The following is a 24,042-nucleotide window of genomic DNA, read 5'->3' as shown; positions in this document are numbered from 1 at the left end:
ATTTGAGACCCAGTTTGGGTCCCAAGAAAGCCACTGTTAAACCTGGAACTTTCCCTTTTTCTTCCAGGTTCAAGTGCCTTATTTCTTTCCTGTTCTTACATCCCCTACAATCACATCATTTAAAAAAGATCTACAATAAGCAGCATATTTAAGATAGTATTTAAATATCAGTTTAGTTTTCCTAACTAAGCAAAATATTAAAACACTCCTTAATATCATTATTCAGTAACTTTAAATATATATGATAAACTGTGAGCATACTAAACCACATAAGCTGTGTTAAAAATAGCATTTGAGCTCTCCAAAACCCATAACTACAATTTTCTCATAGACATTTAAAATTGGAATTTGTGACAGTGAAATATCCCACAAAGTCAAGATAGCTACATTTGAGGTTTTTGTATGATATCTGATTTAGTGGCCAAAACCATATGATTGCTTGTTTTATGCTCTTTCTTACCTATAGAAATTTTATTTAAAGCACGTTTTAAGGACTTCAAAACTTAAGAAAGATCCAGCCAATAAAACTCTCAGGGGAATTTTAATCACACTAATGATGCCCCAAGTATCAACTATGAATTTACTAAAGTCCTAGAAGTTATGGAGGTGGATAAGAGAACTAATCAAGCATGATGCTCTAAATTGCTTATAACCCTCCCCTTCCTCCTCCTCCTCCTCCTTCTCCCATCCTCCTCTTTTTTCTTACATTTATTAAAGCAGGAATAATGACTCCACCTTCATGTGTGCTTGCACATCCTGTATTTTAGATGTGATGAGTTTTGTCACATTAAAGTACAAGACATAATGCTCTGACTAAATATGAAAATAAGCTCAAAGGAGATTTAGCAGAGACAATAATGAATCTTGTTTTTCTCAAAAGTTATTGAGTGTTTAATGTTAGCCCTGACATTTCAATGCTGAGTTCATCACAAATAGGTCCTTCTTCCTATGTTTATATGAAAAGATTATACACTGTCCTTCCTCATTTCAATGACAAAAGCCCAACATCCCAAATGGCCATTATTCTTTACTCTGTATACTAGTATTAAGCATGGGTCTGTGTCTTGGACTTCCCTGTGTCTAAACCAAGCAAAGAAAGATTCAGGACCTGATTCCACAAAAGCAACCACTGAGAACAGTGAAGACCATTATTTCCTCACCCACTGCTGGCAGAGGTCAGCATCCCTGTGATTAGCCATGTCATAACATCATTGTATTACTGCTCCTTATGTGGGCAGATACTGAGCAAGAACTGAACACATCACATCACTGTAAAAATGAAAAAGTGCCACTTCTTTGTCCCAATTTAGCATAAAATCAGTGAAAACAATCTTTACAAATGACACTGCACTAAGAAACTGAAAGGAACTGTTATTACTCCGTAGGTATAGATTTAAACTGATGCTCTGACACCTTCAACTAGAACAAAAAATAGGACTATATTTTACTACTGCACTCCAGTTGTGAGCTCCTTTAACGCAATTTCAATTAAGGGATACAATGTTACTTAAAATAGTCTTAATTAGATGAAACTGACTATGGTACCATCTCCCAATGTCTGCAACGTAGCCATGCTTTAAGTTCCAAGAGGTGAACACTGTTACTTTCAGCCTGCATGTTTCTGTCCAGTCTAAGAGCTACGCTGCTCTTTCAAAGGCTGACCTATATACAGCAACATGCCATCCGTTCTCCTGTTTGTATAAGAGATGCCTCGCACCGTTGCCATAACCAACATCATCCGCATTGTTCTCACTTTTCTCCCGCAATGGGCTATGTGAAAATGGAGGCCAGTTTGCATAGTGATGTGCTCATAACGTAATGTGCTCGTACAACAGAGCAATAGTAGATTAAACTGTTTCCAAAAAAATTCCTCCTCTGGAGTTTATTGACTGAAAAATGTAAGTAGCGTTTTGGCAATCTATAGAGCAGCAGCGGGAAAGTGTCAGCAGGGTAACACAACCTCCTTTTAGTTTAGAAAAGCTTCGGGAAGACGATATTCATTTTGTAGATTAGGGTCTCTTCTAACATTGAAAAAAAGATCATTGGGAAAACTATAGGTACAACTGCATGATTCTGAAGCACATAAAGATACTGGTTCCACTGGGATTTAGCACACCAACTTGAACTACAAAAGTGTTGACAGATTTAAAATAAAGATAATTATTAATTTATGATCTTATCAACCTATTAAAAACAAATAACCTGACAAAGTGACTGTTTCTTGTAATAAACCACATATTCATTACACCTCTGAAAGACGCAAGGTTTACTTTGCTGTCTTGGCTCTTTTAGGGAAGTCTGATCCAACTTGTTTTTACTAAATGTAGATGCAGATTTCTTATTTCACCTCTTCCAAACTTCTGCCTATCTTCCATATCCCTGCAAATCCACTTGAGTCATTGCAAAAATGAATGCTAGTTGACTACATTCTAAGCAACTAAAATAGTGAAGCTGGATAGAAATTGTGTACCAGTGGTGATCATGACGGAGTAGAAAAAACTAGTGTCTGGATTTTCTGGGGCCTACCAAACCTACTCAGTATATTTAATATAATCGGGGGATCAGTGACAAATATATTTGATAGACTGCTATACAGAGAAAGGCAGGGGAAGGCGTTCTTCGAGAAGCATTTCCATGAAGTCCCTTCCTACTATTGGAAGTATATCATGACTTTGCATCTTTAAAAATCCATTATTCCCTGGATAAGTTAAATAGAAGACTTGCAACTAGTCTATAGAAAGGGTGGCTAATTTGCATTTAAAAAGAACAGTTTGCTCCTCATACACGGGGGGACTTAAAAGGAACTTCAATGAGCTAGTAAAGAAATTCTGAAGACTTTCTAAATTAATTTATTCAATTCACAGCACAACCTACGAAAATTATTTAAAGCACTTAATTGGAAAATGATTTAATATATTGAAGTAATTCTTGATTTTCCAAAGCATTTAACTTTTAAATTAAATCTGACCCTACTATCACAAGAATGACAAGTGAAATGTGTATCCAAGTCATTACCTTCTTTTTGGAGCCTAAAATCACCGATAAATCTAATAAGATTTGTCCAGTTTCACTGCCAAAATGGTTCTAACTTTTTGGTACTGGTTACTACTCTGGAAGATGTGTTTACTATCCATGATAGGTCTGCTACTTTATTATTTTTGTTAGTATTAGTGCTATGAGCAAAACAGAATGTTACACACACAAAATACTTGCTTATAAAGGCAAAACAGATTTTAAAATAAAAGAACTATGCCACTAACAAATAATGAAACTTCATCACACAAACTTCTCTTGCCAAAGTTACCCGAGCTTTCCAACCTGTTCGGAGCTAAAGAGCTCCCTGTGCGATAAAAAGCCTTCCTGCCTTGCACAAGTCTGTATTTCCTTCGTTTCAAACTTGCCTATCCATCATAGGCATACAGCACATCCCTTTTACTGAGCCTTACACTGTACACAACATCAAGGAGCTTCTGCCCGGAGTGATATCTGTGGTTCACTTAACTCACAGTTGTGTGTGTGTGTGTGTGTGTGTGTGTGTGTGTGTGTGTGTCCCGACTGACCAAGACTGAGCTGCGAGGGGGTGGCGTGGTGGGGACCCCGGGGGATGAGGATGCAGCGCGCTAAATACCTCTGTATCACGTAAAAAAAAAAAAAAAAAAAAAAAAGCTGTTTGATGATGCCTCGCCACCAGGCAAATATTAGGAGTCCCAACGATTTATCCAGTGGAATTCACCGAGGGGCCGACAAGGAATTGCTTGCAGCGGATAAAGCATCAGGCAGGTTGAGCGCGAGCTGGGCGTCTAAACCACTCGCCCAGCGTCTCAGAGAACTCATTCCTCCCCGCCGACGTTCACCAGGCGGGACCGCGTACACACGTCCAATAAGCCCGAGGCGAGAACAGCCGTGGCCCTGCGGCTGCTCTCGGAGGCCAGTCCCCGCGCGTCCTCCCTCCCGGGGCCGAGAGTTGGAGAAGCACCCTCCCTTCGCACCCCCTAACTATTCTATCTATGGGACAAGCGGAGCTCAGCAGTAGCCCCGGCCGGCTCCCCCCGCCCCAACCCCCGTCCCGGGCCACCCGCCTGATCAGCCGCGCCCGGGTCCCGCGCGGCCTTGGCACCCGGGGTCACCGGGCTGGGAGTACAGCCCGGCATGGGACCCTGCTCCAGCCCCGTGCGGAGTGCTGGAGCTTCGGACGTCAACTCGACGCGCTCGCCCGGCTTCTAACAAACTTGCAATTACCGCCGCCCCCCAAAGCGGGAGTTGTCCCCCAAACCCCACTACCCCGCTGCACCCTGGCCCGCAGACCGGCGTCCGAACACCGGGCTCGGCCGCCCGAAAGGGTTTGGGAAAACAAAAGACTTGTGGAGCAATTGTCCCGGCGGGGGGCGGAGGCGTCTCCCTGGTCCCTGCACCCCGACTCCCGGCTGCTCCCCTGGCAACTAATCCCGGTCAGGGAAGCGGTGCCACGAGTCCCCGCAGCCCGTGAGAGGGCGGGAGGGAGAAGGGGAAACTAGAAAATAAACTGACTTCTCTTACTCTCTGCCTCCGTTCCCGGACCCCAGACACACCCCCAAAGTGTTCCGTGGTTTTCTCTTAAAATTTTTTAAACGCCCCCCGGCAAACCTAGTCAGGGAGCCTTAGTCGCGGACAGCAGGAAGGAAAGAATCCGAGCAAATCGTGTCACTTTCCGCACAATCGCGGTGTTTGGCAAACCCCCGGAGCTGCTGCACAGTATTTACTACCCAAGAGCACGCAGGGCTGTAGCGGGCTGCGAGCCGAGCGCGCCTGGGACCGGCCTCCGCCGACCGGCACCGGTAGCCGAGCCGGCCCGCCGCCGCCGCCGCCCCCCTCCCGGGATCAAGCAGCAAGAACACGGTGGAAACAAAAGCAGAGCGTTCACCTTGTTGCAATAGTAGGGGTCCAGGCAGGGAGAAGGTCCCAGACAGGGAGCGTCGGGCGCAGCGGCGGGCTGGGCTGGAGGTGGATAAAATCTTACGTCCATTTCACTCTCACATCAAGCAACTCCTTTTCTTTTCCTTTTTTTAAAAAAAGTGTTCAGCAAAACAAGCTTAGACAGAACAGAGAGAGGTGTCTGGACTCAGGAGTAAAAGAAACACCTTCCTTCCCTCACATCCGTTTGTGGTTTGTTTAAGAAGAAGAGGAGAAAAAAAAAAAAAGAAAAAAAAAGAGGGGGGAAAAGCGCTCAACTCTCCCCCAAGCCGCGGCGCGCACCCGTCGGCGCCGAGCGCGCAGCCTGCTCCGCCGCCGCCGCCTCCCGGTCCCGCCGCCGCCGCCGCCGCCGCCGGGCAGGTAACTTCATGCGCTCATTGTCCCCCCGCCCGCCGCCCCATCCCCGCCTCCCGCGCCCCTCGCCGCCCGGCACACGCGCTCGCGCTCGGGCTCTAGGTCCTGGGCGTTTTATTGGAGTCTCTGAGTTGCTCTGCTTTTAGTTTATTTTCTCCACCTTGGAGGCCTGGGATGGGGGGAGGAATGAAGAGGGGGACAGGGCGGGAGTGGGGGGTGAACGCCCCAGGCCAGGCGGGGTAGGGTGCGCGGCAGGACGCGGGGCTGCTCGCGGCCCAATGGCTGCAAGCTCGGGGCTGGGGGCCGGGGGCCGGGGGCCGGGGGCCGGGGGCCGGAGGAGGGAGGAGCGGAGAAAGAGGAGGAGAGCGCGGCCGGGAGCGGGCCGGGGCGGCGGAACCCCGCGGAGCCTCCGCTGTGCCCGAGCCGGGCTCCTCCCGGCCAGCGCGTCGCACACAAAGGGGCTGCGGAGCCCCACCACCGGCGGCCCCGGGGCACGGCGGGGAGCGCGCAGCAAGGGGGCGCTGTGGCGCACCCCGCCCCGCAGCCCCGCCCCCGGGCCCGCCCCGGCCCCACCCCGCTCCCACCGCCCTCTCCGCGGCGGTCCCCACCTCTTTCTCTGCGTCCGCCACCTCCCCTTTGGTGGCTCTCCCCGCTCGCATCTCTGCGTCCCCACCCCTACTCCCAGCCCCTGGTGGATGCGGCTAGTCCACGCAGCGCCGGTCCTGGGGACCGGGAACCCGCAGGGAGCGTGAATCATCTGTGCGCTGTAGTGGGCTACTGGGCTAGGGACCCGAAGGGGTTGCAGGGTCTACCCCCTTCTGTCACTCGCTTCCGCCCCCAGCCCTCACCTCCCAATGATCTGTGGACCCACTGGAGGGTTCGCAAAGCTAAGGCAGCCCTAGAGACTCTAAAAAGACCACAGGGGTAAATCAAAGTGTAAATAGGGAAACAATCATCAACACACAAGATCAGGCTAGAGGGAAAACACGTGGGCTTGCTGGTTGCCCCTGATGGGATTCTTGTCTTTTTGTAATTGGAAGCCCAGTGATGCTCTTGGAGAGGCACGGAAGACCTGGAATCAGCCTCCCCATTTCTCTGGTCGGTAAGTGGGAGGAAGTCACTAATCATGTTTTCCCGCCTTACCTCTGAAACACAGAAACTTGCAACTTCGTTTTTTTCCAGATGGCTGGAAAAAAAAAAAAAAAAAAAATCCGCGTATTTTGGCTGTAGTCCAACAGATTTATCCCTGAGGCTCTGTCCTTGGTGGGAAGTCCAGGCAGGAGTGGGTGATATTTACCTTCCCAGGAGGAAGTAGCCTGCAGTAGGGCCCAAGACCCTGCAAAGGAGCCTGGAAGTACTTCATCCTTTCCACTTGTTTCTGGTGCTAAGGAGGATACAAATAACATTCTGTCACCCCACGCAACTGTACAGTGCATGTTGATTGCCTACTGCTCTGTACAACTTTCTCACAGCTATGTTGTTTCCTCTGCAATTGAGAGCCTGTCAGGTACAATCAGAGAGATCTGGAAGAAAATCTATGAAGAAAGTATAAGAAATGATAACATCATTGAGTGTCTATATGTGGCTTTTTAGGAACCTTTTACTAAGCATTGCTTTGTACTCCTTGCATCCTTTTTCTCTTAAACCATTGTTTTCTTTCTTCCCTTCATCATTTTTATAAGTTGCAAAAATCCGGCACTTTCCTTATCTCAAGATTGACATGGTGGAAACTGTGTAGGGAGAGAGGGCAGTATGAAAAAAGAATTCCTCTCCACTGGATTCAGAAGAAACTCCATATTTACAGGTCCTTTGAGGCATAAGATAAAATAAAAAATAGAAAATGTTTTCCCTCTCAATAAAGGTCTTTATAATAAAATTTAAATGTTTTGTGTTTTGTATTGTCAGTGTTCAAAATTCAGTTGTAGATGCTAAAATATGCTTATAGGTATTTCCACAATTAAAAAAAAAACTTTTGAATTTAATTTAAATACTTCCAAGCTTAAATTTCTATCATCAATTGAGCATTCATTATCAACGTATTACATCATCTCAAAATTCAATTCTGAAAACTTCCTTAGAATTGTAATTGATGTCTGTTTGAGGGCCCTATGAACATCAGGAAGATGAAAAGTTTCCTTATCAACATTTTGACACCTAGGGAAGACAATGATGTCTATACTTTGTTCCCTAGGCCTACTACTTTGCTCTGTCTTGAGGAGAAACCCAAATGCATGGGAACTGTGTGTCCCTCTACTTAATTTGGACCTGGTTTCTTCTGTGTGCAATCAGTAGAGTCAAAGTGGCATGTTTGTGCATGGTATGGTGTGAGGGGTGGGAATGTGAGCTTTTGATTAAAAAAGCTCTTGACTCCAATCACTCATACATGGAGAGTAGACCATGAAGGTCGACTTCATGGGTCGGGGGAGGGGGATACATGGGAATGAAAATGGAGTTAATGATCAATCATGCCTTCCTGATGAAGTCTCCATAAAAATCCCTGAAGTTCAAAATTCTGAAAGCTTCGGGGTTGGTTGACCACATGGAGATCATGGAGAGTGGCTCCCTTGGAGAGAGCATGGAAGCTCCATGCTTTTTCCCACATACCTTATTACCCTATGTTTCCCTTCCATCTGGATGTTCATCTGTATCCTTTATCATATACTTTTATAATAAATGGGTAAACAGTAAGTAAACTGTTTTCCCTGAGTCTTGTGAGCCACTCTACTAAAATCATCAAACCCAAGGAGGGGGTCATGGGAACTTCTGATTGATAGCTGATCGGTCAGAAGCACAGTTAAAACCCTGGGCTTTCAATTGGCATCTCAAGTGGTTTTCTTGTTCTTGGGGCAGTGCCAGCAGTCTTGTGGGGTTGAGCCCTTAGCCTATGGGATCTGATGCTATCTCTAGGGAGATACTGTCAGAACTGAGTTAGACTGTAGGACACCCAGCTGGTGTGACAGAATTGCTTGAGTTTTTCCCAGCTCAGGTGGGAATGTGAGCTCTTGGTTCAAAAAAAAAGCTGTTAACCTCAATCACTCATACATGAAGAGTAGACCGTAAAGATCATCTCAGTGTGATCTGAAAAAAATATTCTCTTTATGATGTTCCACCCAAGGCCCATCACATATGGAAGGGGAGCAGTTCTCCCAAGAAAAACTTGGGGGAAGTTGAATAGCTAAACCAATGAGTAAATCTTGTTAATTTGGGAGATAAAAATAGTAGAGAGGCATTATATTATTTTTCACTTTATAGGACGTTCAACTCTACATCATGGCTAAGTTTACTAATTTATTTGTCCATCCATTTGCTCATATATTACTCAACAAAGACATATAAGCAGAGTAAAGCTCTATGCTATATATTAGGCCTACATGTAAGAACAAATTACTTAAAACAGTTTCTGTTTTAGATGTGTTCTAGTCTTCTAGAGCAGTATTTCCAACTTTGGTCAGTGGAGTCACCCTAGACGCTTTGAAAAATACTCATGCCTGGGCTTCTCCCCCACAGATTCTGTTTCAATCCATTTAGGGTAGGATCTGGGCATAGGAGTTTTTAAAAGCTGTCCAGTGGCTTATCACTTTCAAGAAAGATTGAGAACCAGTGGTCTAGGAGGAAAGATAAACATGGGCACAAAGGGAATGTTAAAAGCACAAAATTTTCGTGTGAATGAATTTCCTGGCTGGGTTGTTATTTTGTGTTGGCTCTCACAAGGGGACATAGAGGGTCACCACTCCAGGTCCCCATCATCTGCACTGCCTTTACAGAGACTTGGTGTGGCAATTGACTCAGTTATTCTAACGAAACGGGAATGAATTGCCGTAGAGACCCAAATTACAATTTGGTCATCTAAACTAGGAACTCTCATTACCAAAATGTGTGTGTCCATGAACAAAACATCTCCTTAATAGTATTGATGTAAGAGAATTGATAGCTATCCTTTCTGAAATGCATACTATGTCCTGGACCTAGTCATAATTTCTTTACATTTCATTTCACTTTCTTGTTTAGTTTTACAAGTTACATTGGAAACTATAACCACTAATTACAAACCACACTTAGCATCTCATTTTGTTCCCTCAACACTACCCATCTTCATTTTAATTATAGTTTCATAATTGTTGTGTTTTCAAATTTGCGCTTGTTTCCATTGACCACATTTTATGTTTACCGATTCTTTGTACTGTGGACGTAAGTCCTAAACCTTGTAGTAATGTCTCCAAACTACACACAGAATGTTCTGCATTAGGGACAATATCCTCTACACAGTCAATCCTATCCATGACTTATAAGAGTCTTATAAAAATCATTCAACAACAACAACAAAATGGCACTTCTTGAGGGGTATTTTTGGTTAGCTTTTGGAGTTAATTTTCTTTAAGGGTTAATAGCCCTCTCTATATGGACAGTGGGGATGAAAGATCTTATAGAAGGATTTATTTTGAAATGCCAAATATTGAAAATCAAAGCATGCTGTATTTTATAACAAAATTAATATCAGTCCTTCACTGGCCTTCTCTTATTTAAGGGTGAGCTTTCCAGTAATAGCTGATACCTCAGTCTCTCTTGTAGAAGGAAACCTCATTCTTTTAAAATACCATACATTTGAACACCTCGTATGGGCCACGTTGTATTATAAGCCATCTTGTTATGCATGTGTTTACAGGTTTACCTTCCTAACAAGATTATGGTTGAAATAGGTATGTCTTTTTTTCCTTACTGCCTAATCAACGCTGAATCCTACCCATCTTCAAGGTTCTAGAAACATCATCAATGGTTTTGATAGGAACGTTTACATTTTCTCAATTTACCAGTTAGAATTTACTGTTGTCCAGAGGTTTGGTTTTTTTTTTAAATAGTTTTCTAAAGTAATTTAAATGTAAAATAGAATGATATGCAATCCATAATATAATGCAGTGGGAGAACAGAGAGTACTGAAGTTTATTTCCTGGGGAGACTAGTGAGAAATGACTAGATTGTAAGTCTTTCAACCAGAAAATAAAGGATTTCAGAACGATGAGGAAAGTTTGAAGGAAATGATATAGGGTCCACAGATACCTCACATGGTACTAAATGACTCATAAAATGCAGTATTTTTTACATAATATGGGAAGGGGGCCAAAGCCTGCACATCTTACCACTGAGTGTGGGACAGTACTGTAATCTTTAACAATATACAACATTTGTGGCATAATAGCCATAATGGGACTCTTCAGCTATTTTACACAGCAATAATCCAGTCCTCTCTCATCAGGATAGACTGTGAGGACAAATCCTTTCAAAAGCAGAATTAGTTCCTTGGAAAAGAGCGAGGCCACAATTATCCCTTAAGTAGGAGCAGCTGCAACAGGGGATTGGCCTGGAGCGTGGCCGTGAAGTGTTTCTCCCAAGCAATTAAAGGGATTTTTTTAATGCAAACTAATATTCTATAAAAAGTCACTCGGAAGGTGAGTAGGTGTGGAACTGCTGAGATGAAAGGAACAGTCCTTTCGCTGTACCTGAGTTAATATTCCGGCTCTAGTAAATGCTATTTTGGTGAAAATAGACAATCACAGCTCACCCGTTCCCATGAATTGGAGCCCGAAAAGGACCCAGAGTAATACAAAGGAAAGATAATTCTGGCTTACTTGTACACTCTGTCTTATCTTGAACTGTGTCCATAACTCTGTTTTGTTATTGTTGGTTTTCAAAAAGACATGATGAGTCAACAGGAACACTTCAATTTAAACTGGGAAGGTATCACTTGGGTGGAAACATAAATATAACCCACAGGACTGAGGCCAGTCAGTACCTCGTCTAGAGTGAGACGAAAAGGGATGAGAACTTAGTTTTTTACCACAGAGATGATTAAAGGATTGGGAAAATAAGATCTTTAAGAAAGATTAAAGGACCTGACTGGAGGGGGCATATTCAGAGGGGGCAATGTAATATCCTCAAATCATGTATCTCAAGAGTTCTTTGACAAACAATGAGAGAACACCTCCACTGAAGAAACAACGTAAGAAATTGGATGTCATACTAGAGCATTGAGGATTTAGTCACACAGGGAAAGAATTTTCCCCAGGGATCTTGAATGTATTGCCAAAGGAGAGTGTGGGCTCTCCATAGGACTGGGTGTAACATCTCTGCCCCCAATAAAAGTTTGTCAGGTCACATGACCCAAGCACCCAGGGACACCCCTCTTCTTGAAATACACCTTCCTTCTATATGATCAAGTGGGCAGAGGGTTCAAACTTAGCTCTAATTATCTAAAGGGTTTCTGTGCTCACAAATTTTGGATAGCATAAAATGAAGTTCATCCAGACAGGGACCCAAGACATCTCTTGCAGTTCTTTAGAGTCGAAAAATGCTTTCTTTTACATTAGATTTATCCCTGTATATTTTCAAGAACTTTGGTAACAAAGAAAAACACCTGATCTTGCTGGCAAAATTTAAGACATGTTATAAAACTAGGAATTAAAATGTTTAAATTAAATATTAAATATTGAAACTTGGAGTTAACTCAGAGTTAAACTATTGGATACATTTTTAGAATGTTACTTTCATAAAAGGATAATCTCACGTGGTAAGGATGGCCTTATAGGACCATCTTGGAGCCAAAGATGAAAGAAAAGGAATCCTCCCTGCTTTATAATAGTGTGTTTTAATGTGTAGCCTTCAATTCACTAATTCAAAAATCATACATTTCGAAGATACCAAGAGACTCTTCAGCTCCCACTCAGGCTGATGGTTGCTACTGACTCCCCACTCATCCCATGAAATCTTCCAGGGCTGATTAGGTAAGTGATTCTGTACCCTTGCCCTGCCCAGTTTCCAGTACAGTTCCTGATCTCTGCCCTGATTAGGTACTCACTATTTCCTTCCACTACAAATCCACTTATGCTTGACCTTCATGTAATGCAATTACTTGACTATCCATGGATTGCTTTAATGTTTCCATTTTGTTCCTAATGGTGCTCCAATATGTCTGTCTGTATGAATGTGTTTGATGCTGATGAGAAGTTCCTAGAAGGAAGAGATGAAATCTCTCTGAATAGGACTGATGGCCCCAAATATCATCAATTCCTTAAACAGTGCTCTTTGCAAGAAGACAACTTAACTTAGCTATTTCCCCTTTGTCTCCGAAGGAGTTAACTTAGGAAGCTACTGGAAAAAATTCAAGATATCATAATATGTAAACACTTCCACTCCACGGTGACAGGTTGGGAAGAGTTACAATAGTATTGCATTCTCTATGGTGCCTCAGCTGTATAATTAGGGTCTAATGCCATTTTTAATTAAGGACATCATCATTAAGGGCCCTCTATATGTTGGGTGTCTTACATAACAATATATGTTGGTGGTAGTTGCTCCTCTGCTCCCCACTCCCTTGGATGCTTTACTCATTTGTGTTTTCTGTGCAGCCTCTATAAGCATTTATAACCCCTAGAAGAGAAATGTACCAGAGAATGAATGGAGAGAATAGCATTTAATCGGAGGGAAGAGGATTAACAAAGTCAAAGAGGCTTTTAAAGACAAAGAAAAGTTTGGGAACAACCAGAACAAGAGAGATTGGTATTTGGGGCGGTTTTTGAGGTGCCAAGGTGGGGGTAGGGGAAGGACGGTGAGACAATGAGGAGACCCAGAGGGCGAGTTTAGATCACCGAAACTGTTTGTCTGAGAGCTGGAACTTTATCTTGAAGATATTGAGGCGTCTTGAAGGACTTGACCCCAATACCTTTGTATTGTAATATTTTATGGACAATGAGATTTTCATGTAGTGTTTCCATTACAGTAAGGTTTTCAGAAGTAACCAAAGGAGTTTGTTACCAAAGGAGAAACCAGTTCCTCCTTTTTCTGAGTTATTAATCTGCCATTTTAGTAGCTATAGTATATAAATATGCCCAGGAAAATATTAAGCTGGACAGTGTGATCCTCTGTGATCTACGTCTCTCTCCAGCCTCGTGTTTTCTCAACTTCAGAATACCTCACCTCTTTTCATACATTTGTCACTAGTATATCTTCTTTGATGGAGAGCCTGCTAAAAGCTTTTGCCTTTGTAAGATCAGGTTGTTTGTCCACTTATTGCTGAGTATATTCTGGATGTAAGTCCTTTATCAGAGTCTATAAAAAAAAGTAGTAAGTAAGTTTAGAAAGGTTGCAGGATACCAGATCAGTATGAATTAATTCTATTTCTTTATGCAAGCAACAAACAATTGGACATTTTTTTAAAAAGATTTTATTATTTGAGAGAGAGAGACAGAGCACGAATGTGGGAGGGGCAAAAGGAGAGGTACAGCAGACTCCCTGATGAGTGGGGAGCCCAACTCAGGGCTTAATCCCAGGAGCCTGAGATCATGACCTGAGCCAAAGTCAGACACTTAACTGACTGAGCCACCCAAGCACCCCAACAGTTGGGCGTTTTAAAAAATTATTTATAATAACATCAAAAATATGAAATTCTTAGGCATAAATCCCACAAAATATATAAAACCTGTGCACTAAAAATTCCAAAAACAATGCTGAGTGAAATTAAAGCAGACCTAAAGAAATGGAGAGCTATACCAAGTTCATTGTATGAAGGCTTTAATATAATTAAGATATCATCTGTTCAAAATAATCTATAGATTCAATGAAATCCCAATAAAAGTTTTAGGTTTTTTTTTTTTCATTGAAAATAAGAAGCTTACTTTAACATTTTTATGGAAATACAAAGGACCAAAACAATTTTGGAAAAGAATAAAGTTGGAAAAAATTCGTACAACTTGTTTTAAGACTTAGAGTAAAGCTACAATAATGAAGACCACATGATATTGGCATAAGGATAGGCATATAAATCAATTGAACAAAGGAGAAGTCTGAAATAGACCCATAAATACATAGTTAATTGATTTTCAACAAAAGTGACAAGGTAATTCAATGGGAAAATGATTGTTTTTCAACAAATTCTGTTGGAACAATTAGATACCCTAATGCAAAAATAAACTCTTACTTCACACCATATACAAAAGCTAACTCTAAACAGAGCATAGACTTAAATTTAAGAGCTAAAACTATAAAAATAATACAAGAAAATATAGAATAAAATCACGACTTGGATTACACAAAGCTTCTGTAGGACACAAAATGCAATTTGATAAATTGAATTGTAGAAAAATTAAAACTTTGCTTTTCAGAAGTCATTGTTAATGAAATGAAAATGTATTTCACACGCTGGGAGAAAATGACAAATTACTTGTAACGCTTATGTTTTTAATATTCCTCTGACTTTGCTCCTGCTGTTTCCTCTACCCAGCATCCCCTTCGCCTTGGTATCTATCTGCATGCAGAGGTTCTATTTCTCTTTTAGATTCAGATCAGGCATCGAATCGTTATTTTCTTCAGGACAGTCTTGCAGACTCTCCAACTGGCACATTCCAGACTGGTCAAAACATCTATCACACTCTACCTTCCTGGTCAATTTACATGTCTGTTTTCTATAATAAACAATTAGCTCCTTGAGGTCTAAGACAATATTTGTTATGCTTTGTTAGGTTCTTGGCCAACTTTTCCATGCCCTGAACCCCTTTCCCCCAACAAAATAAATTTTGACATTGCCCTCCCTCCAGATACAGCTCTATCACCTCTCACTCTATTATTACTAAACTTCTTAAAAGATTCCCGATCTCTTCTTCTTCACCCTCCCATTTATTCTTCAACCCACAGCAATCTGGATTTCTGTTTCTGAAATATTTTCTATTGAAACTGTCCTTTCTAAGACTCCCATTGAATGTATACCAGACGGTTTCACTGGGCACAGTTTATTTCTCACATTACTTGACTTTCTTGGAGCTTTATAAATTGGTTCCTTGTTAGACTGTGAAGTCTTTAAGTGAAGGGATCCTGCCTTATATTTGTCTTTGCAGATAGACAACTGGGGAGCTTCTACATGAAGAGAACAAAGAGGTAAAGAGAGCAGCATGACAAGAAACAGAAATAAGAGAAACCAAGGGAACATGGAATCCTAGATTCCAAGGAGGAATGTTCTCCAGGAGGGAATGGTAGACATTCACCTGTTTTCTCATTCAATCAATCATCCACACAACAAATACCACACTTGAGAGTGCTTACTCATTGCCAGACACGGTGCTGGGTTCCAAGTCCACAAAAGCTTTTCTATACCCTCTCCTGGATGATTATCTCCTTCCATAACTCCAACTACAACTTATTTTCTAATCCCTGTCAAATCTATGTCCCTTTTCTATTTTCTGACACCCAGGTGCCTATTTCTAACCGTCTACCAGCTATATCTGGCTGTATTTCTCCAGTCTACTGGCCCTCATAATATACACATTAATCTCGGGGCACCCAGGTGACTGGGTCAGTTAAGTGTCTGCCTGCAGCTCAGATCATGATCCTAGGGTCCTAGGATTGAGCTCCGAGTCAGAGTCCGGCTCCCTGCTCCCCAGCTCCCTCTGCCCCTCCCCCCCACTCATGCTCTCCCTCTCAAATAAATAAATAAAATCGTAAATAAGTACACACATAAATTTTGATAAATGCAATACACATATAAATAATTTTCTCCTGGAATGCATATCTCATTTAATGGTTACACTCAATCCCATAGTTAACAATAGGTCTCATCCTTTGTCATTTCTTACCTGGACTATTGCTTTTACCAAGTCTGTTACCGATTCTCCTTACCTACAACTCAGCATCTACACACCCACCATGACTGTCAACCTAGCAGATACTTGGGAGCACACCATTGCCCCACTTAAATGCCTCCAAGAGCCTTTCTGTTACCCAAACACATCAAACCATTTGCTCTCCAGCAATTAGCTGCTTGTGCTTGTCTTAATTTCAAGCATTAGCACCTACTGTTCCCTCAGTCTAGAAAGAACATGCTCACTACCACATATTCACATGATAGCTCCTATTACCTTCAAGACTCAAATCAAATATCCCTTCAGTCAAGCTGGGCTAAGCCCTCCTCCTCCACCAAGGCACATTGTGTAGCCCTTCATTACTGTGCTGTAATGATGATTTGTTCATAAGCTCTTCTCCCATTCTAGATTATATCTCAATCACCCTTGTACTTCTAACATCTGCTTTAAAGACAAGCACAAAAAGCTCGTTTTGAAAGGGCAAGTTTTTTTCTGATTTTGATGTAACCAGCTTCTATTAGGTGTTATTTGGGAATAGTGTCATATATTTTATAGTGAATACAGTAGTTTAAAAAAAGATTCAGCCACTTCCTTAAGCAGTGGTTTATCTCTCCCTCAGAGAAAACCAGAATGAGTTTTTTAATAAAATGATTGAAAAGGTACACTGAATCTTCAATTTAATTATTTCAATTCCTGCAAAAAAAAGGTCTTTCAGAGAGGCTGCCTCTTGGTAAAATGTGATAAAGTTCCAACACATTCTTAAAAATTGTAAATTAATTTATAAATTTCCATTCAAAGTTTAATCTGCTATTTTCCACATAAAAAAAACTCATAATGTTGCTTCCTATTGATTCAGTATCTTTGCATCTAGAGTTTAAGCCAATATTTCATCTCTTTCTAGAAGCTTCCAGAGGCACTTGGTGCATATCAGTGAATGTTGTCCATTTTTATTGCTTTTGGAGTTAAGTAAGGACTCTGCACCCAGCATTCCAGATCTTTAATATATTAAATTGTAGTCTTAATTCTCTCAGTGTCTGTGTATCTACCAGAGCAGATCAGTTCATATTCTTTCAGCATGCCCTGTCTTTTTCTAGCTTCTACAAGGCCCAGCCCTGCCTTCCACTTCCTCCTGCCACCATCACTACCCTCCTTTCTTCCTGAAACTCCTCCTGGTCCTTCCTCCCCGATCTGGGCTTTCCCCATTCTCCTTCCCTGAACAATTATTAGTGATTCTTTCATTCTTTCATGGGACTTCTTGCATTTCACCTTGTGCTACGATTGTGTGTATGTGTGTGTGTGTGTGTGTGTGTATGTGATCCTATTATTCTCTCTTCTCAACAAGCTGTTGGGGCAGTCCTCCCATGTCCTGTTCATTTCTGAGGCTCTGCAATGCCAAGCACAATTTCTGAAACATAACAAGTACTTGGTAATTATTTGTTTAGTTGAATTGAGTTCAAATAAATTTAAACAGCTTTCTCTTCACTGTGTGTTGACAAAATAATTCTAACAAGTTCATAATCACAGGAAGCGGTAGAGCCAGGATTTGAACACAGCAGTTTACAGCACTTTAAATCCCAGGACTTTGTTGCCTCTCCAATAAACAGAATATGCACTGCAAGGTTATTGGTCCAGCTATATAGTTTAGCTCTAACCACTAAAACCTAAAAATTGTCCTAATAAGACTGAATGTTTCCTGCTTAACAGTGTGTGAAAAAAAAAAAAAGATTTTATTCTTTCTGTGACATTAGTTTCAAAGAGTGGGAGCATATGCCTTTTAAAGAGTATTCCTTTAATACATTTATTATGACCTCATCATCTGTTGTCTATCTGAATTTTTTTTCAGGATCTATAAGATACGAATGTAGAGACACAGAGAGGTAATGACATTTACTGTATACTATTGGATAGAGCATCCCTGACTTGAAGACCTAGACTCCTGAGCACTCATCAATAGCACCAAGGTGGCAAAGGTGGGTTTAAAGCCAAGGATGTGGGGTTTGTAATAGACCTGGCTTAGAACTCAGTGGTTTATTCTGGATCTTTGGGCTTCAAGAAATTGGAAGAAGTAAGGGAGCTGCAAAACATCTTTTTCATCTCAGTGTTGGGAATTGAAAATCCAAAAAGGGAGTCTGAACACTAACACTAACTTAATCTGTCCCCACATAAAGTAACTGCTTGTTCTAATTGAAAGCACTGTTGTATTCAATTTTAGAACCCGAGGAAGAACTGGCTGAAGCAATGAGATGGCACTGAATGTCCTTCTGCATTTGGGGATACATTTGAGTTCTTTTTCTTTCATGGCTGGGCTCTTTCTGGGGAACAGGAGTGGGAGAAAGTCTCTTTCTGCAATGTCCTTTAACAGCTGTGTCAAAATTCTCCTGAGCTGCCTGCAATTCTTCCATCTTTGCAGTTGAGTTGACTCTTCCCATGTGAGTTTCAAAGCCATGGGCAGTTCCCCACCATCTTCTTGGCTGAAACCTCCTTGTCACTGCAGCAACCCCTCTGTTAAGAATATCTCAAATAGGTATTCTACTTCACAGGCAGTGTAAAATTTCCTTTCTAAAATACTTTCTAAAATATTTTGAGAATGTGAGGTTCTGGCAGGATATAGAGGCTACAAATCAGATTAAATAATTCCCACTGCCAAGTGATCAGACAGAAAAAGAATTGTACAGAAAGGAAAACTCCCAACCTCGTTGGCCGTTGCCTTTGTTGGCTGCCTTCTGAGGGGTCCAGTTCCAATGGTCATAAAGTGCTAGCTCCGTGGCTATTTGGAGGGATGTTGGCCTCCCGCTCCAGGCCAAGAAAGATCACACCAACACAACTTCAGCAAGTAAGTGTGCCCTTATATTTGGTCTATGGGCACCGAAGAATATGTAGATCTAAGGTTTCATTTATCTGGATAATTAAATAAGCCTGGAAGAATATATTAAAGAAAATTTCTTTTTACCCCCTCTTTTTTAGATGACACTATTTGGCTTTGCTCTCCTTACCTTGAAACTACCCCAATGCAAGCAACAATTTCTGCCAAGGAAGTAGAAAAAAAATGCTTCTATACTCTTGGCTAGTGTGTGCTTGCTGGTGGGGGAGACCACAGTGTGGGGATTACAAACCCTTGTTCTGGGATCTGCCATCTTGGGTCTACATACAAGTTGTGCTATCTGCCAGACTTTGGGGAGTGGATCCATTTTTTTTTTTTTTTAAGATTTTATTTATTTATTTGACACAGAGAGAGAGACAATGAGAGAGGGAACACAACAGGGGGAGTGGGAGAGGGAGAGGCAGGCTTCCCGCAGAGCAGGGAGCCCGATGCGGGGCTCGATCCCAGGACGCTGGTATCATGACCTGAGCCGAAAGCAGATGCTTAACAACTGAGCCATCCAGGCGCCCCTGGATCCATATTTTGATGCTCAGTTTCCCTATCTGTATGACAAGGATGCTAATAAGAAGACAAAATATGCTTTCTGGTAGGCAGATTGACAAAGACTGTAAGATAATACTTCTCGTATGTACGCGTCCTTAGCATAGGCATGGGTTTAAATTCCTTATATGTATTATCCCACTTGATTTCTTACCCCATTAGGCAGGCTCTATTATTAATCCCAGTTCATCAGAGAGGAACTTGGGACACAGAAAGGTAAAGGCACCACGTAGGGAAGTCCCAAAGTAAGAAAGTGCTAGCCAGGATTCCAGCTCAGGCACAGCGCCTCTGCACATGCATGCACCCTCCTTTACTCTGCGAACCGCTTTCTCATAGGCATGGCCAAATGTGACTCAGGGTGCCTCCAGAGCACACGGACATGTGTCCACTTAATACACTGAGTGCTCCTGAGCTGTACCAACAAGGCCCAGGGAGTCGTTCAGAATTGGTTAGAGACCCAAGTTCATCACTTGCGTGGGGTGGAGGTGGAGCTCTGATGTCCTCCACCCCGCCACCACCACCTTGCTGAGCCTGCTCTTTTCTGACCTTTCCCTAGAAACCTAAAGGGCAGATCCATTCTCTTTCCCGCTTTTTCTTGCCTACTATTTCCACACCTCACCCCTCCCTACCTTGCTACTCTTAAACATCATCAACCAAACAAATAAAGGAATACTCTTGAGGCTGCTATTTCAGACTCTGTGGGCAGGAGCCTTTAATAAACAGGTCTTGGGTACTAGTTAGACATGCTCTTTTGGCTCACCTCGTGTTTCAAGATGCTCCATGAATGCTCTCTTTGTAAAGTCTTTCTTCACCTTCTTGCTCCAGCTTGAGTGTTTGTTCTTTCATGATGTCTTGCATAGGCTGCTATGTATTCTGCATATTTATGTACCTGCCTCAACTAACTGAGAGACTATAATCCTCCTGAGGACAGAGATTCTGACTTGCTTATCATGCTATATCCCGCAACAACTAGCATAGTGTCTAACGAATAGAAGCTCATGAAGAAATAGAAAAATGTAAAGCCTCTATAAATCAAAGCGTTCCCATAACCCAAGTCAAAATACCAATGGCAGATCCGGAGAAAAATCTTCACATTTTATGCAACAAAGTGTTGCTATCCATAACATACAGATGTCTTCGCATTAGAAATAAAGGGAACAAAATGATCTTGAAAATAGATAAATGGCACAAATAGTGAATTTACAGAAGCAAATAGTAACATGTGAAAAAAAATTCTAATTCTCACTAGAAACTGAGAAAATGTAAATGAAAATCACTGCTTTTTAAAAAAAATATAGGCAAAAACTTAAAAAGATTTATTTGCAGCCAAAAAAAAAAGTGGGGTGGGGGGGAGGTTTATGTACAAAGGGGAATGTGAAGGAGTTTGAAAGCATATAATTTATGTGCAGTTATATCGGGTGTATTTGTCTCCTAGGGCTGCCATAACAAAGTACCACAGCCTGGATGGCTTAAACAGCAGTTTATTTTCTCCCAATTCTGGAGACTAGAAATCTGAAATCAAGGTGTCAGCAGGATTGGCTTCTTCTTCGGCCTCCCTCCTTGGCTCATAAATGCCTCTTTCTTCCTGTGTCTGCAGGTGGCCTTCCCTCTATACATGTCTTTGTCCTAATTTCCCCTTCTTATAAGGGCACCAATCATATTGCATTAGGGCCCACCCTAATGACCTCATTTTACCTTAATTACCCCTTTAAGGGCTCTATCTCCAAAAATAGTCACATTTTGAGATGCTTTAAAATTTCAACATGAAAAATGTTAAATTTGGGGGGGGACACAGTTCAGCCCCTATCATGTAGATATGTAACAGATATAAACAGATAGATACTTGATAAATAGATGCGTGTTTCAGAAACAAACTAGAATAAACTCTAAAATGCTAACAGTGTTTACCTGTAGGGTTGGGATGGGATGGATAAGGAGCATTTGCTTCTTTTTATGATTTTAAAAGTTCTGGCATTATGCAAGATTTGTTCCTTTTTGAGTTTTTCAGGATTTTTGAATAATAACAATAATAGTAATATTATAATAATAATAAAATAATAGAAATATCACATACAGAAAATATATCATCAGAGACACAAGCTGACCAGATGTTCATCGGTACTGTTCCTAGCCCTGAGCACATAAGAAAACTACATTTCCCGGCTTCCCTTGTACTTAGATTGAGGCTATGAGACTGAGTTTTGGCCAAAGAATTATCAGTGAAAGAAAATAAGAAACTCCAAGCCTTGGCCTTAATTTATTTCCTTATCTCTTTATCCTAACACTCTCTCTTCTTGGCATCTTGTTGAATGCAGAGGATCTGGTGAAGGAATTCAAAGGCCACTCTCTGAGGTGGCAGAGGCACGTGGTGGAAGGAAGGAGCTGAGGTTCCTTAGTAACCCTGTGGTAGAGAGCTATTCAAGATGGCTGCCTGACCCATATCTGGCTTTCTGTGTGTTAAGTGGCCGTACTTTGGGGTTCTTTTTTCCAACAACTGGCATTAATTACTTTGACACATATATTACGAAAACAAGTCCTTTTCTGTAAAGTAAATGTATTCCAGTAAAATAAAAGATATATCCACCCTTTGAACCAGAAATCACTCTAATAGGAAACAAACTTTTATTACTAGAATCCTGAGTATACAAAGATGCGCTTGTAGAGATATGCTTGCGATAGGAAAAAAAGTCAAGTATATTTTCACCCATAGGGAAATGCTTAAATGAGGATACACTGATTTATTAAACCTTATAGAGACATTAAAGGACGGATCTAACTAGATATATATTGACCCAGAAGATGCTTATCAATAACGTTATTTACATAACAGACTTGGAGGTAAATATAGCATGATTTGTTATTATTAAAATTACATTGTAGGATGTGATAAACTTAAGGAAAAATTGGGGGGAATAATGTATGCAACTTTATTGTAGACAATTGTTATCTTTTTAGTAGATGAATTTCAAAAATAGCTCAAATTCTTCTCTTTTCTTTTATCCATACTCTTTGAAACACAACTTTGCAGGTTTTCCCATGAGGAGGTGCCGTCCATTTCCCTATTCCTTAAGTCTGAATTAATACTGGAATTTGCTTTGGACACTAGAAAATGGAAGAGACTATATTATGCTGGTTTGAGAGGCCTTGCACACACCTATTCTTTTGTTTTGTTTTTAGCTGTGCTTCCACCATTAAAGCAAGCTCAAGCTAGCATACTGAAGAGACCTGCCAAGATCAGCAAAGCTGACTACAGATGGACAAGCGAACCCAGCTGAGAACAGAGCATTGCCTGGCCACCCTGTGGATTCTTCCCTCTTTTTTCTTTCTCTCCCTTCCTCCCTTTCTTCTTTCTTTTTTTTCTCTTTTTCTTTTTAAAAAATATTTATTTATTTATTTATTTGAGAGAGAGAGAGAGAAAACGTAAGGGGGGGAGGGGCAGAGGGAGAGGGAGAGGAAGAATCTTAAGCAGGCTCCACACCCAGCGCAGAGCCTGACATGGGGCTTGAGATCATGACCTAAGCTGAAATCAAGAGTCGGACGCTTATCCGACTGAGCCACCCAGGTGCCCCTCTCTCCCTTTTTCAATAAAGATACAGTTTTCTTTAATATTGCCTAAATGATGTACTCAATAGCCCATCACATCTACCAGGATTAGGCCTGTAGCAATGGAGATTAGGCAAAGCATTTCTTAGTTCTGGCAACCTACAATGCAAACAGACCCTTCATGAAGCCAGTGCACCCAGAAAATAGTGTAAAAATTTTCATAATAAAACAAAAATTAGTCTCTCAATAAAGGAGCTGCTTGATACACAATCTACTATTTTCCTGCATTAGATTTTACCTAGTTGTATTATTTAAAACAGAAATATATATATTTCTCTTTTGTCCTCTGGTGTAAATGAGATGCATGCACATGTTTTTATTCTTGCCTGCAGCATTCATGGTCAACCGACCCTCTGTCTCTGGATATCAAGGGAATGAAGAGATGTAAAGCTTTTTATCTGGGATTTAAAGGAACATTCTGGTGAGGATATCACAAACTTTCATCGAGGTGGCCATATTTTCACATGAGAGGCCTTCACTAAGAAATTGTTATGGATAATAATGCAATGAAAAGGCAAGTGACTGTTCCAAGGGATATTTCACATGGAAAGAATATTTTTAGAAGGAAAGAGTTAATTTCCTAAGAATGTGATTTATAAAACTAAGAGAAAAGCCAATGGTTTTACTATCATTGTATTAAATTGTAATAGTTTGTTAAATAATATCTCGGAATTCCTTTAGGTGACAATTAGCAGATCCCTTCCTGGAGATCATGGAAACAAGCAGTGGGTTTGAGCAAGATGTTGGTATAGAAAATAGATGTGTTGGATGGATCCAAAATACCCCTGGGGTAGAAGAACAATATTAGCTGTAAAATAGCCAAATTAAAAATCATTTAAAGTCACATTTCAATATGGTATTTTCCTTTTCAATAGAAATCATGAAATTATATTAAGCCTCATTTTGATTATTCAAAACAGTGAAATAAGGATCTTTGCTTTTGGACAGCCGTGGGTTTGCTGAGCAGAAGCCTTCATTTGCCGCTACATTTCCTTGCATCATTACATAATTGTTCCCTTGTATGCCAGTTATTCCTTGGATATTGAAGTATGCTGGGCTGGTGAGCTAATCCTTAGTTATAACACAGCGTTA

The 24,042-nt window shown here is 41.4% G+C and overlaps 1 protein-coding gene and 1 long non-coding RNA gene across 2 annotated transcripts in view; one reads left to right on the top strand and one right to left on the bottom strand.

The window, feature by feature from the left end:
• TOX (thymocyte selection associated high mobility group box) overlaps nt 1-5,157 on the bottom strand; it is a 295,904-nt gene extending 290,747 nt beyond the window's left edge. The window contains exon 1 of the mRNA XM_045899001.3: nt 4,901-5,157. Coding sequence (XP_045754957.2) covers nt 4,901-5,002 — 102 coding nt within the window. The 5' untranslated portion in view covers nt 5,003-5,157. The remainder of the gene's footprint in view (nt 1-4,900) is intronic.
• A 26-nt stretch (nt 5,158-5,183) lies between these two features.
• On the top strand, nt 5,184-23,789 carry LOC135364111 (uncharacterized). The gene is made up of 4 exons (XR_010410699.1): nt 5,184-5,310; nt 11,994-12,080; nt 17,770-17,896; nt 22,525-23,789. It is a non-coding gene; the product is annotated as an uncharacterized LOC135364111 (long non-coding RNA).
• Nucleotides 23,790-24,042: the final 253 nt, after the last annotated feature.

The sequence above is a fragment of the Mirounga angustirostris genome, unplaced genomic scaffold, assembly GCF_029215605.1.
Source record: "Mirounga angustirostris isolate CCGP_5_RB_7025 unplaced genomic scaffold, mMirAng1.0.hap1 SCAF_4, whole genome shotgun sequence".
NCBI classification, from domain to species: domain Eukaryota; kingdom Metazoa; phylum Chordata; class Mammalia; order Carnivora; family Phocidae; genus Mirounga; species Mirounga angustirostris.
Note: the sequence above shows the minus strand (reverse complement) of the source record. Positions and strands in the feature narration are given on the sequence as shown.